The 15,083-nt window shown below is 32.2% G+C and overlaps 1 protein-coding gene and 1 non-coding gene across 5 annotated transcripts; one reads left to right on the top strand and one right to left on the bottom strand.

Annotated features, from left to right (window-relative positions):
* The first annotated feature begins 8,706 nt into the window (after positions 1-8,706).
* On the top strand, positions 8,707-8,779 carry TRNAR-UCU (transfer RNA arginine (anticodon UCU)). Its single transcript has one exon. It is a non-coding gene; the product is annotated as a tRNA-Arg (tRNA).
* A 1,125-nt stretch (positions 8,780-9,904) lies between these two features.
* On the bottom strand, positions 9,905-14,496 carry LOC145581680 (D-cysteine desulfhydrase 2, mitochondrial-like). 4 transcript variants are annotated; one of them, XM_081638706.1, is made up of 8 exons: positions 14,370-14,496; positions 14,092-14,223; positions 13,135-13,461; positions 12,671-12,713; positions 12,204-12,545; positions 10,912-11,041; positions 10,665-10,832; positions 9,905-10,429 (listed from the first exon to the last, which is right to left on the bottom strand). In XM_081638706.1, the coding sequence occupies exons 2-8, from the start codon at positions 14,176-14,178 to the stop codon at positions 10,186-10,188; spliced, it is 1,341 nt and encodes a 446-aa protein (XP_081494832.1). In that variant the 5' UTR covers positions 14,179-14,223; positions 14,370-14,496; the 3' UTR covers positions 9,905-10,185. The 4 variants fall into 4 exon arrangements, with proteins under 4 accessions (XP_081494832.1, XP_081494834.1, XP_081494833.1 ...); XM_081638707.1 differs by having other exon boundaries at positions 10,241-10,460; XM_081638709.1 differs by having other exon boundaries at positions 10,300-10,429; positions 10,638-10,832.
* Positions 14,497-15,083: the final 587 nt, after the last annotated feature.

The raw sequence follows: 15,083 nt of genomic DNA, 5'->3' as shown, positions 1-15,083 counted from the left end.
AATAGTGGCAAAGGGAGTACCTTTTTTAAGTATTTTATATTACACGACTGATATCGACCTTCTACAGTTCTACTAGATGTTATCCTTAATCATACAAAAAATAATGTTTAGCCATAATATTTTCATTCTGTTCAACTAATATCGGTAAAAAAAAAAAAAAGGTTAAGTTTAGTAAGAAGAAGTAAATAAAATTCATCCCTTCAAATAAAATAAATAAATAAAATTCATCAGAATCAATATAGTAGTAAAAATGTGTTTTAATAAAAAAATTAATTTAAGTTTATTAATTTCGTAAAAATGTAACCCATTTAACAAAAATAAAGTGAAGAAACGGAAGATAACAATCATAACATTTACTCATTATTGTATGTAGGATCAACACTTTAATTTCTTTTTGGCCTTTGCACTGTTATGATAAATACTCCATACTACAGTAATACTCTAAAGCAATTTAGTTTGAATTTTCGTGAATAGATCTGAGTATTTTGTAATCATGTACATTATGTTAATACGCAAAGAAACAAGCTTACATATATACTACGTAGGTTGCTAGAATTACCCATATGTGCAAAAAATGATCCGAAATATTACCCAAATCACAAGCTAATTACAACATCAAATATCAATATAATTATTAAATTTAATTAGATTAAGGGTGTAAATCATTTCATTTCTCAACTTTTCCAATAGGGGTTATTATAATCAAGGTATATATGCATAATTTACAAATCAATACCTCAACAGCTCAACTTCATATATTTCAAAACGAATAAATTAAAGTATCTTAAGGCCTGTTTTGATTGACTGAACTGAGCTGAATTGAGCTGAAGTGAACTGAACTGAATATTTTATCAGAGAAGAAAATTAAGATTTGAACTGAACTTATTAAACCTGAACTGAACTGAAAATAAAGTGAAGAGAACAAACCCTTGATTAAGTGTTTAAAGTATTGGTAATTTGGTATATGGTTGCTAGCACAAACTCAAGATTACATGTTGAATTGCCTATATTACTTGGTATACCGTATACTAGTAGTAACTCTTTTTTTTTATTTTTTTATTATTATTATTTATAAATTAGAATTAGAAACTAATAAAGGTTAGTTAAGGGTCCGTTTGGCATCGCTGTGGTTTTCTGTTTTTTGGTTTTTTTTTTTTTAAAAAGTATATTACATATGCTACATAATGGATCAAAAAATATTTAGACTTATTAAAATCATGATAATTTTGAAAACTGACAACAAAAAAGTGAAAACACCTTTTTCTTGTTTCCTGTTTTTGGTTTTTAGTTTTCAAAAAATCAGGAAACTGAAAACCAAAAATGATGCCAAACAACCCCTAAGCTACCCAAATAGACCAACAGTAACTCTTTTTACACAAAAAAAAAAAAAAAAAAAAAAGAAAAAAAAAAGAAAGTGTATAGTTAAAAAAGGAAAAAGAGCATGCATAATAATAATAATAATACAGTGATAACTTTCCAATTTCCATCTGTGTTTTGGCGTATCATTAGGGGTGCGGGATGGGTGGTCCTTTCTAAGAACACACGTGTGTTCCAATTTGTTAATGAGTAACAAAAAAAATTGATCAGGATAATTGCATTATTTTAATTTTGTACATATTTTATGCCCACTAAGGTTACATATCCAAGAAACATACGAAGTAGTACATTACCATATTATATCCATAATTTTTTAGTTAAAAATTGTATACTAGTATATGAATATGTATTGTTCAACCTATATCGTATATAGTATACACAATTACACAAGGTCTTGCTGTATATGATTTCATATAGGAAAAAATTCATGTTTATTTCCTTGACTTGATAAACAATTGACGTTTATGATAAAGGTCCTGTTCTTATCAGATTATTTTCAATCCAGTTCAATTCAGTTCAGCTCCTAATTTCCTTCTCTCATAAAATATTCGGTTCAGTTCAGTTCAGCTCAGCTCTAATAAGTTCAGTTCAGCTCATTTCACTCATTGAGAACAGACCCAAAGTTGAAAAAAAGAGTGTAACATATACACTGTTAAAACCGTAGTTTACCTCAAAACCGCTAATTGATATTATGGATTTGCCTCTTAATAAAAGAATTATGTTTATCAAGGATTTAGAATTGGGACTCCTTCTTTTATATAGTGCAACCCAATTGTTGCAATTAATCTAGTGTTTCTTTATCTCTGCCTCATGTCTATAGGCCATTTCTTTTTGGTTCATGTTGTATTCTCTACTAGTGATAAACAGGTCTGGACCACACCCGTCATAACTGTCCACTATACAAGTCCAATGAGGTTCCACCTCAAAACCATATGACAATGAGGAGAGTACCCCCTTAATCTTATAAAGTGGTCTGGACACAATTTTTCTTCTTTCTTCAATGTGGGATATACATCCCAATACAAACTTTCACTTATACACTCAATTAATGTGGGACAACACACCAATCACATGTGGGTTTTCTCATGGGCTCATCAACTAGTAATTTTTTTTTTCTATTTCCTCATTGATCTCAAGAAGCATTAAAGCACAATGAAATACGGAGTATGTGATAGTTATTTTGGAAGTAAATTGTAATGCTTAAATTATCTAGCTAAGCCTATATATAGTTATGTATATTACATGCATGATAAACAACTTGTCTCAAGAAGCGCTAAAGCACAATGAAATGGAATAATGGACAACTTAACTTACAATAGTAGGAAAACCAATGAAAAACAATATGTATTGGTTCTTGATAATCGAATAAATGTATTGAAATCAGAATTTTTCGAGCACAAATTGAATCAAAGGTTCCATAGGATTCTTTAGGTACTCAATATAAGTGATCACATATTATAAATTTTATAACAATTATACGATTATTAATGTTGAAGATTATTGGAACATGCTAGTATGGAGAACCAAATTGCAAGGAAGAAAGCAAAAATGTGCTTAGGACTATGTGCTTCCTCTCATAATCAATCATATTTGGACTTTTTGGAGAACACATTCTCAAATTCGGGTGAGTGGTAATAAAATACAAGTACAAGTAATTTAATTACTTGCATTTTTTTAAACAATAAAAAAAAAAAAATCAAATTTTGCAATGGAATATAATTAAGTCTCTTTTGTCTACTTTCGGGAGTTGAGGCAAAAAATTATTGGCTACCATATAGATAAATTTTGATGTTATGAAACCAAAAATAATTAATTTGTTGAAAGTCATATGTGTATTTGAATCTTACTAATACATGTTAAACTTAATCAAAAATAATTTGCCTAGCAACCAGCAATAGTTACGTTGTACTTCCTTCGTTCTCCCGAGTTCTACTCAAATATTGTAGCAACACAAACCAAGAAAGTAAGAGATTTTATTAATATAAACCCTACAAAGTGACGTTGTATATGAAAAAAGAATAGTTGTTAAATTATAAAAGGAATAATCAATTTCTACAATTTTTTTTCCTTAGCTTGTTATATATATATATCGTCGTTAGTACAACATTCATGAGGACTCTACTGATGTAGGAGCAAAAAAATTGATTTCGATCTGGTTTATTCTATCATCATCGTCATCATCATAAAACAAAAGTTAGGGCCTGTTTCGATTTATTGAAAATAACTGATCGGAGTTGAACTTGGTTGGAGCTGAATTAAACTAAAATTAAGCTGAACAGAACATGCCCTAATACTTGTATATGTATCGACACTACATAAATCTCCATTAATAATTTTTTTGTTATATATATATCCAAAAAACTCAACTTACATAATTTCGTAGCTAGGGACACTTAAGACTACATAGAGTCATAGCTAGCTTCACAGGTCATAAATTATTAGTCAAATTTAGAATTTTCACTAACTTAGGCTAATTAATCTAGAAATGAAAACCCAATTGAGAAAAAAGGGATGAAAATAATTTGGGTGTTTTCTGGAGTATTATTTATATGATTTTCACTTATTAGACTTTATTAAAATTTATTATAATTATAACTTGAACTTGGATGACCCTTGTCAGAGCTTACTTTTTTTTGAACGGATTTTATGAACATATCTGAACTCATTAAACTTAAAATGAGTGAAAATAAGGTGAACAAAACAAGTCCTTTATCCATGACTTTCTATATATTCGCTAATTATACTACTCCATATGAGATTCATAAAGTTTGAAAAAAATTTATTTAGAGTACATGCGTGACCATAAATTTGAGACGTCATAGTAAACTTTTTTTTTTTTTAATCTTCATCTTTATAGACTTCTAGTAAGCAGTTGCAGAAAACGAATCAACAATGATTTAAGAACAGCCAATCCTTTGTAACTACTCCACAGCTCACTTAATTACTAGGTGGCATAAATATATATGCTCCACTGCTTCAGTGAGTAACATTGAAAACACATTCATCTCATCATGACTTCTTCAAACTGTTGTTGTACCTCTTATGACAAAACATATCTATGGTAAATAATGCCTTAAAGTTCTATTAGTAAAGTTCTATTATTGATACAAGTAGGATGTTACACGAAGTATATTACTCTTCCGTCCCTATATTACATTCCTACTTTTGACATTTATTCCTCACATAATAGAGAGAGTAGGAATGTAATTTAGGGACTGACGGAGTAATAAGGAGTATAATTTACGGAGTATTGAATGATCAATCAATCTTTTGTACATTGATACACATTCTGTCTTATACGAGTCACTAAGCTTAGAAAGAATTCTAGCAAAACTTTCTTATTCAAAACTAGATTAAAAAAGTGAATCTTTTATCAAAATGGCTAATTTGACAAATGTTTTTATCAAAACGACTAATTATAATATTTAATTTCCAAACTAGCTAATTTATTAATTTGGAAGGAATATATCTATTTCTTATTTTTCTTTGAACCGGTTTGGTTCACTTTATGTACGTAGTATATTTATATTGTAGTACAAAGTACTGTTAGGACTACTACGTAGTATAAAGAAATACAGTGCGTACTTTGTACTACGATATAAATATATTACGTAGTCCTAAATATAATACGTACTTCCAAAAGAATTTCCCTTATAAAATTAAGTCCTAAAATTTATGTACGTAGCATATTTATATCGTAGTACAAAGTACTGTATTTTTTTTTTCGCTCCTTAATTTTATAAGGGAAATTCTTTCATTTTTTATAATGTACTCCTTAGTAGTATATTATGTTACTCGAACTCTTCATTTCACCTCACGTAACCGTGTCGTACCCTCGACACTCGGATATGGGTATGACACCCGAACACTTTACTTTTAGTTCAAAATCATGGAATTTTTTCACAAAATAACAGAGTTAGACGCTTAGACACGTATCCGTGTCGGATATGGGTACGTAAGTCCAAGCAACATAGGTAGTATATAGCCTTTGAAGATCGACAGGCATTCCTTACGGAAATCACTGAAATTAAGCTAGCCTATTTTATTAAAGACCTAATTTATTGTTCTTCAGTTTCTACTTTATTGAATTTAAATTTGTATGAGTTGTAACGACGACAATCATTGAACAGTTACATCAAATTAAACTTGCTATCTTCTTTAATAACATGGACTACGAATGGTCATAATGTATCCATGTATATAGCTCTTATAGGTTGAACAAATAATTTATGTTGATGTCTACACTGGGAAATTATTTTATTCGTTAATCACAAAAATAATTATACAAATACTCCTAGAGCCTCTCGTTTGGATTGAAAGACATAAGTCGCGACACAAAATTTTGGGCAGGAAGGGAATACTAATAGAAGATATTCTTTCTTAGGTTTAATTAGGATATACTCCGTATATATATTTATTATTACACAAAATATTATGTATATATCCTCTATCAAATACAATTACGTAATCTATTAGCCACCTCTATTTAATCAAATTAAAGGTATGATATTACTGCCTTAAGACGGAATGTTTTACTAAGCAAGGAATAGATGCATGCATGAAAAGCTTCATGCATAAAGATTGGTGGACTATATATTAATTACAATAAATCTAGATTGTTTGATATGATAAACGTATTGATCATATTCTATACGTATAAGAGCAACTCCAATGGTTATAGCTAGGGATTTGCTTGCAATTTTAAAAAGTCTCTAGCTACTAGCTTGACTATTGGAGCTAAAAAATACAATTAGTTTGGTCGAGCAAATTAGCTTGTCTAAGCTAATTTGTTTGACAAAAAAAGTTTCCAAAATTATTAGAGATTAATATATTAAAATAATTAAATTTCTAGGACTAATTGAGAAAGTCAAGCTTATTTAATTAGCAAGCTAGTAGCTAACCATTGGGGCACAAAATGACTATAAAGAAAGTTAGTTTGTGACATGACAAACTAATTTAACAATTAGCTTACCATTGAAATTGGTCTAAGTTACAAAATTATAGCACTTCATATATACTAAACCTAATTGATTAAATTGAGCAAAAAGAAGAATTTGCATTAAAATTTGTCCCCACTAATTGGAAGTTATTATTTCTCAAAATGGGGAATTAGGGTATACTGTTTAATTTATGTACGTAATATATGAATTTTCTGTAATTTATATAATATATGATCAGTGGATTACTTTTTGGGAGGCATAAGGGTAGGTTAGCTTTATGGTGGACAACTTACATGTATCCGACCCCTTGTATATTTTGGTGATGATAGAAAGGAGTGATTTTCTCTTTTTTTGAGGTGAAACTTTACACTATTGTTTGGAGGTTAGGGATTTAGTATCGATTTTCATTTATTAATCAATTAAATAAATAAAATTTATTTGGCCGTTTTCTAACCTAATTTACATTAGTTGTTACATTGTCTACAAGTCAACAAAAGATAATTCTATGGTCCTAGTTTCTTTCTTTTTTTTTTTTTTTTTTTTTTTTTTTTTTTTTTTTTTGTCAATTGATATTAACACGAACCACATTGAATTGGAACAATATGTAGTGATCGAGTATGAATTAGTTGATTGTTTTTCATAAGTGTTCTACAAAATCTCAACATTTGACCAGATTGATAACTCACAATTAACACAAATCAGAAAACACTACATGAATCAAATTGAATGACTCATCACTCAAATATGACCTAAAGCAGAATGTATATATGGTTTATTATATATCCGAACAAGACGTGAGCTAAGGTTATCCGATATCATTGACGTGTCTGGCTGTTTGTCACCTCTGATTAAGATTTATTTACATATGATAAGTACTAGATTAGCAAGCTAATACATGCACAAAAAGGTGATGGTGGAGAAAGCAATAATACAAACATAATATGTATACAAGCATGGACAAAATATAAATGGGGGACCATCCTTTATTGCCTCACCCTTGTTATCAGGAATGTTGCCAATTGCCAACTCTTTGTTCTTCGTTTTTATTTGTAGTTCAAAAGTTATAAAATCTGCCTACCCCCCCCTTTTTTTTTCTTTTTTCTTTTTTCAAAACGTAATATTCTTTTTCCTTTTTTTTTTTTTAAAAATATTGTTTTTATGTAATAAAAATTATAATAATATGAAGTGATCATATATTATTTGATATGGTCCATACTATGTTCCCAGCATTGTGGCGAATCGTTTTTCATCTTCTACTTACATTATACTGTGTGTTGGGACTGGGGAACTGCCTCAATTCTGATCAAATTATATTCATTATTTATAAAGATATAAAAAAATATTTAGTACTATTATATAGTAGCATATATTATAAAATATAATAAGGTAGTATAATGTTAAAAAGGATGGCAATAATTGTGGTTTTTGTTTAGTTTTGACAGTTAGAAAAGTACGAGAACTACTCCATGACCAAGAATTATGTTTAGTTTGATGTTATAAAAATTAGTTGCGGTTATTAAGCCCAATGTAGTGATTATTGTTTCACTTTTGTACTTCCTATATATTCCATCTCCACTTCTAGCTTGGTGCACGTCCACTTTGCTTCTCTTTCACTAGGATTTGTGCGTACAACTTTTCTACATCATTTAGAGTCAAGTCTCGAGTTTTTACTATCCATTGAAATTTTAAAAGTGGATTTAACTTGTAATTTGAATTGTATAGTTAATAAAAACGCTTTAGGGCCTGTTCATATTTACTTAATTTCAGTTCAGTTCAGTTCAGTTCAGTTCAGTTCAGCTCCAATCAGTTCAGTTCAGTTCCAATCAGTTCAGTTCAGTTCAGTTCAGTTCAGCTCTTAATTTCCCTCTCACATAAAATATTCATTTCAGCTCAATTCAGTTCAGTTCAGTTCCAATCAGTTCAGTTCAGCTCCAATCAGTTCAGTTCAGTTCAGTTCAGCTCAGTTTAGTAAATATGAACAGGCCCTTAATTATAGAACAGTTTGTAACATTCTTATTTACATTTTTTTTTTGTCATATTTGTGATCATTATTGTGCAAGAAATACAAGCTATATATTATAAAATGTGTAAGGAAACAGTGAAATAATTTCTAGCTTGTTTATTATGAGCCTCAAACATAATTACCTTTGATCAGACTAATTCATAATAATCCAGAGTAGCATTTACAAGCTTATTATTAGGGGTGCATGCAATAAAGCGAGAATGATTGATGATGAAGATGTGTTATTAAAATGATAATGATTATAACAATAGAGGCCCCATGTCATACGTCTTTACTCTTTACAAGGAAAAGTTACCTCATTAAAAATGGGGATAAACAAGTCACAAAATACGATATAAACAAAGAAAGTGAACAAGAGCATAAGAAGCGCTCGTGGCCTAATGGATAAGGCATTTGACTTCTAATCAAAGGATTGTGGGTTCGAGTCCCACCGAGCGTGCTATTTTTGGCCCCCCCCCCTTTTTTTGGGATTTGGTCTCCCCTCCCTTTGACAATAACTTTTATTTAGTCAAGCCAAATTAAAAATGAATCCCTTCGGATAATAATTTCTCTAATGTCTCTCTCCTCATTATATGAATATACGATATGAACTCTTATTTGCGTGATACTAACTTGAGAAGAAACACTTTTTATTAATATCTATTTCCTACAAAATACGAAGTATAAAATTTACATATCAAAACCTCCCATGAAAATAGAAATTCCTACATCCAATTAAACATTTTTTGACGTATCCTAGAAATAAAATTCACTGACATTGAAATTTCCTTAGAATAAATACTTCTTACATTTAACCAAACAAGCACTAAGTTACGGCAAACTGTCTACAAAGGGAATCAATTTTTTTAATCTAAAAAGTTTGACCCACATTCCTAGTGGCAGTTTGCATGATAAATTTTGTTAAAAACAACCTGCAAAAGATTGGTGGTGGAAAGAAAATGCAGGAGTACAAGTAGAGACTAGAGAGTAGTAGTAGTAAGAGTAGCTAAGCAATGCAATAGCAATAGACCCCAGTTGAGCCCTTTGAATGCCGTCAGGCATAAGTCTTGTCCAAGTGTCGGTTTAGTGGTTCAAAGGATTGGCTTCCACTATTCATTCAAATTCACTAATTAGCTCACTCACCCCTGACATCTTCTGTAAAAAGAAACTGGCCCATCTTATTTACTGAAAATCCTTTCTTTTTTTAGTATTGCCAAATTACTGAGCAGTGGTGATCCACCATCAACTACAGCTTCAACGTAAAAGAGAATTGAATTGGCCTACAAATTTTTAACTGTCCCCGGAACGAGGTGTGCCCTTGAGTGTTTTTATACGTACTACTCTTTTTATCAGTTTCGCTCGTTCAAAAATGAGCAAAATAATCCCTCGGTTACACGCTTAGTCGCTGCTTACACCGAGCCCTAACCATTCAGATAGAGGTGCTGAAATTGTAAAATAAATTCCCCTGGAACAAGGTAGAGGTGTTGAAACGGTGAAATAGATTCCCCCGAGAACAAGATAGAGGTGCTGAAATAGTGAAATAGATTCCCGTCTCTAAAAAAAATAAAGACATTGTCATGCAGATCTCTGACCATTCAAACTTCAATCTGGGGACTACATTGTACAGAAAAACCTGTATTTTTCTTGGCAAAATTTGAAATCAATTCAGGTCATAATTGAAGTGTCATTCTTAAAGTGAATGACTGTCAAATTGTCAATGAAGATCCTTTTTACTGAGTGCTTGATATATATATGCATAAAACAATGTACATACAGGCAGCACATAGATGAACAAACACAGGTAGAGTAGAGTGTCGCACTGTCGTGTCATTCTACGAGCATCTAGCAAGTATCATGACGAGAGAATTATTGGGGCGGCCCGTCTTTCAGCGTACTAAAGTAGGATTTGTATCTTTGTGCTAGTCCAAACATGCCTAGGGTGCCCCCTGTATGTAGCATCACCACCTTTTCTTCTTTGTCTGGTTGCTTCTGGCTTAACTGAACAGCTAGCTCCCATGCTGCCAATGTGTATATTGGATCAATAGGTACCCCTGTTTGATTAGCTACTTGTTGACATGCCTTTATTTCTCCCTCCAGGACATTGCCAAATCTGCGATGAGTGAGCCTCTTGGCTTAGCCAGCTAACAAATGTTGATAGTCGCAACAAGAAAGAGAGCGTAAAAAAAGGGGACAAAAGTATAGTGGAGGGAATTATGAGAATGATATGGCTTACACACTAATGAAAAGAGAAAAAGATAAGCAAAAATCAAATAGTGATGAAACAACTACTCAATAAGAGATTTAGAGTAACTATTCACCAGAGAGTACTTGAATTTGTAACTCACTTTCTCGGATTTTCACGATTGACCCACTGAACAAGGTCATCCTTCAACTCATAATTCCTAAGATCGGCTGGTGCATATCTTTTAAAATCTGAAATCAGACGATTCTCCTGATTCTTGTATCCATCATAGGAATCAGCCAGCATTACAGCAGTTACCTTCCACGGCAGCCTGATTATTATCGACAGCATGATTCACATGTTTCTACAAGAAACAACGCAGTATCTTAAAACAGAAATTTGAACCATACCCAAGAATTAAGGCTCCAAGGGCAAAACCAATTGCTGTTGTCCCAGTACCCGCATCAATCACAAAGTTATATGGCCTCTTTTTCCCTAGTTTATGGCTTTGGGACAAGTACCTCAATAGGCGAATGATCCCTGCATGAATCAAAGTTTAAACAGATATAAGCAATCCCTATATCACTATTATCAAAAGGGAAAAAAAAAATGTACAATTGACGTTTTAATTCAAACAGATTAAGGTTCAAGTAGAAGGGTAAGAAACATTGAAATGACACTGATATAAGTCATCCCGAATGAGTGCATGCTGCAACTATACAATTTTTTTTTTTTAAAAAATATCTATATTACCCAGACTTTTCACTGAACCTCAATTACCCATGTTGGATCATCGCCCTATGACATGAATATGGCCACTTAGCACTTTATTTTTGGACCAAGAGCATGGATATTTTTCATCAATTAACAGAGTTTGACACTAAGAAACACGAGTGGCGTAAAGGCTCCTAAACAGTGCTTGATGTTTGTCTAGCACTTGTGGTTCAGTCCTAAATACTCCAACATATTCCTAATAAAAATACTCTGACGTATATATAACAAGTTCATGGTAACTTGGAAGCATATTATCTCAAGCATTGAGAAGATACGAACATACTCATTACATACATACATAGTATTAATCACCTGCAACAACTATAATAGGCCAAATAAGGATATGATCATTTAGGATGTGCACAATAATTATACAGTTAAGACATGCTTGGAATGAGGGTAATATATTAAGGGAGTAAAAAGGTCAAAGGTAAAGAAAATGGACATGGATTTAGGTAGTTGTAAGGAAAAATGAGGTAGTGATGGTGTGATTGCAAGGATCAAGATATAGTGGTGGTGTGATGATTAGAGAGGGAGGTGAATTTATTACCCTCATTTTGAGGGTATTTGTTATCCTAGAGTGGTAGTGGTAACTATTAACCTTATCACGAGGGTAATAATCTTCCCATCTCTCTCTTTTCCTCACACCACCACTAACATCTTTCATTTATCAACACCCATCCTCTTTAGCATCATTTACATCTACATTAATTTTTCTTGGTTTGACCTTTTTTTTTCCCCTTAATACATAACCTTCAATCCAAGCATGTCCTTGGAGTAGAATATTATGCATTTCATCAAGATATAAAAAGCATCTCAGAAATCAAATTCAGCAACTTTATGTATTCAAAGAAACAGGATGATATGATATACCAAGTTATCAATGATTTGGGAAACCTATCAATGCCTAACAGATGTCCATTCTCACCTAGCAATGCCACAGCATCTCCTGCACCCTCCTTAACAATTACAACTTTCCTCATGCCATCCTCAGTATTTCTATTTGCCTTTGTTTGCATGCAGTACTTTCCACTTGCTAATTCAGTGAAATTATCAAGAATATCAGTGAGCCACACCACAGAACCACTGGGACCTGCAATAACATTTGCATGCCTATGGAGCATTTCTTCTCTCTTGGCATACAGGGATCTTGGCACATATATTACATTTCCGTATATAGATGATATTAGGTTGAATCCAGTCAAAATCTCTGGCTCTTCTCCTCGAAGAAGCAAATGTGACCTTAGACCTCTTTCTGCACATGATACAGCTGCAGAGAATAAATCAAAAAAATGAAGCCAATCATTGCATCTCATTCCCTTAGATAAATCAGCAATTCCTAATAATAAACAGAATCTTAGTATGTGGAAGAGAGCACCAATGCACATGACCTACCCACAGCAGCTGCATGTGCACTTTGACAACCTCCACAGGTAACCTAGAAAGCACATCAGTCGAGTATTACATGGTCACAAACATTGAAACGCAGAGATGGCACCTATAGCTAGTATGTTGTAATGATCATTAATGCTAAAGCAATGATGCAACAAGAAAAGATATGATAAAGAACGTACAGAGTGAATGAAACCACAATATAAAGAAAGCAGTCAAATGTTGAATTGTTGAGCTTGACAGTAATAGCCATACATCTCAATTGTGGATAGAGCAAAGATAAACACAAAGCATAGAGGTATTCATTATTCTAACCTAACAGAATTCAGTAGCATCATCTTAGCGTAAACTGATTCTAATTCACGAGTACAGCGACAAATGACTATTAAGACAGTTTAGAATAGCTTTTGTAGTATCAAGTTACTAAAATGCTATGATGGATACAGGGAGCAAAAGCAGCAACTCACCACATCAGTGCCTGAGCAATCTTCAATCATAGGAAGTAACGCATCTAGTTTCCTTGCTTTGTTTCCATTGACAAACGGGTGTAAAAGGTCATCTCTTATGACGAAAAACGAAGGATCTTTGCATCTTTCATCCATCATAGCATCACCCAATTTAGGATTTGCATCCATTGAAAAGTTCACATTCCCAAAAACCCCACCCTTTGCTGGTGTTTCCTTCATTGAAATTGTGATCAGGTGAAGTTTGGTATCTGGATTTTCTAATGCCCATCTTCTGTCTAGCAATTTTGACACAGATTCCTCGGGACATAGCTTCAGTTGAGGAGCATTCTAAAGGTTCAAAGGATATAAAACATCACATTTCATGGTTTCACTTGCCAATAAAAACATAATTAACACCCCCAAAAAAAGTTACTACCTTTGTTTCAAATAATTTGCAACAAATGAGTTTGCATGGACTCCTACGCAAAATTTGTAAGTGAGTGTTAAATGGGGAGGGAAAAGATTGAGATACATGTGATGATGAGAGAGATAAAGTGAAATGACAACTTACAAAGAAAAGAAAACATTTGTTGCATGTAATATGTAAAGCCGTTTTTAGTAAAGTTGCACATAACAATATGAAATGGATGTAGTATTAACTTTATTGGTCAATGAAATACTACATTGCCCATATTGGTATTGCCAATTCATTAGAACTACTTCATTTTTCATCAAAGTGTAATTAAGGCCTTGTTCTGTTCACTTTATTTCTACTCCATCTTGGGAGACAAGTTGAATAAAACAAGTTCCGATAAATTATAATAGGGGTTATCCAAGTTGAATTTACAACTACTATAAGTCTATAATTAGTGTTAAATGGACCCTAAATTTTAAAAATTTACAAGGAAAATTAAACATAGTATCAACATGACAAAACTAAAAAAAAAAACCATACATTGAGAGAGATGAAGAAGAAACCTGGTAACTGTTTACAAAATTACGGGTGAGAAACCCATTTCTTTTAGCTGCAACAACTGAAATTTTTGGCCAATGATGCTGCTTCATATTATGCGGCAAATGAATAACATTCTATAATTGAGAACATTGGGGCTGCAACAAAATTAATTCAAACTCAATAATCAGCACTTATAATATTGACAAAGATAAACAAAACCCAGATTCAAAATTCTGGAAAAAACCAACAAAATTCGATAGACTGGGTAATAATAATTCAGCAAACTCTTAGGAGTAATCACCTTGATGGAATGAAGAAGTATATACTCAGTTTCAGATGGATTTGAGGATATACAGATAGAGCCCTCTTGTCTGTTGACAAAGATGAGTCTTGGCAAGCTGAGTTTTGAAAAGTGAATTGCTATTTGCCACAGTACAATTACTCAAACTATGGTATTAAATGACCTTCATGCCCATTTTAATTTTGAAAATTACATACTCATCCAACCACCACTAACTTTGACCCACTACATTAAACTTGACCCTCCAAGCTATGGTTCCACCTTGACCGTCAACTCCACCACAAGTACCGCTACTAACCCTAACCATCCACCACGACGGGTCCACCTTAACAACTAGCTTGACCACCAACATTGTAGATTCAAGACGGTTGACCACCAACATTGTACTTTCCGACTACTAAAATAAGTCGACGCTGGTCCGCGTTCATAATGGAGGCACTTGGTGGGGATGACTACACCATGGTACAGTTGCATATTACATGCGGTTGTGTACCGTTTAAATTTTTAATATATTTTTTTAATAATAATTAAAAAATAACAAAACACATTTAATTAGTAAATTTACGAATTTTTTTTTAATTTTATTTTTTTCACATGAATTTAATTTAATACTCACATTTAAATTTAATTTTAATTTTTTTTTAAGAAAAAAAATTTAATTTTAATTTTTAATATATCACGTAATAGTTTATGAGTAAAAAAAATAAATAAAAA

Source organism: Chenopodium album, chromosome 15 (genome assembly GCF_948465745.1).
Source record: "Chenopodium album chromosome 15, dcCheAlbu1.1, whole genome shotgun sequence".
NCBI lineage: Eukaryota > Viridiplantae > Streptophyta > Magnoliopsida > Caryophyllales > Amaranthaceae > Chenopodium > Chenopodium album.
This window is presented reverse-complemented; position numbering and strand designations above follow the sequence as displayed.

Excerpts from the sequence above, each read along its gene's own strand:
- LOC145581680 (XM_081638706.1), bottom strand. The coding sequence starts at position 14,178 with ATGAAGCAGCATCATTGGCCAAAAATTTCAGTTGTTGCAGCTAAAAGA. Across the intron at positions 12,714-13,134 it reads ATTGCTCAGGCACTGATGTG|GTTACCTGTGGAGGTTGTCA; the intron begins GTGAGTTGCTGC and ends TGTGCTTTCTAG. Across the intron at positions 12,546-12,670 it reads TGCACATGCAGCTGCTGTGG|CTGTATCATGTGCAGAAAGA; the intron begins GTAGGTCATGTG and ends TATTCTCTGCAG.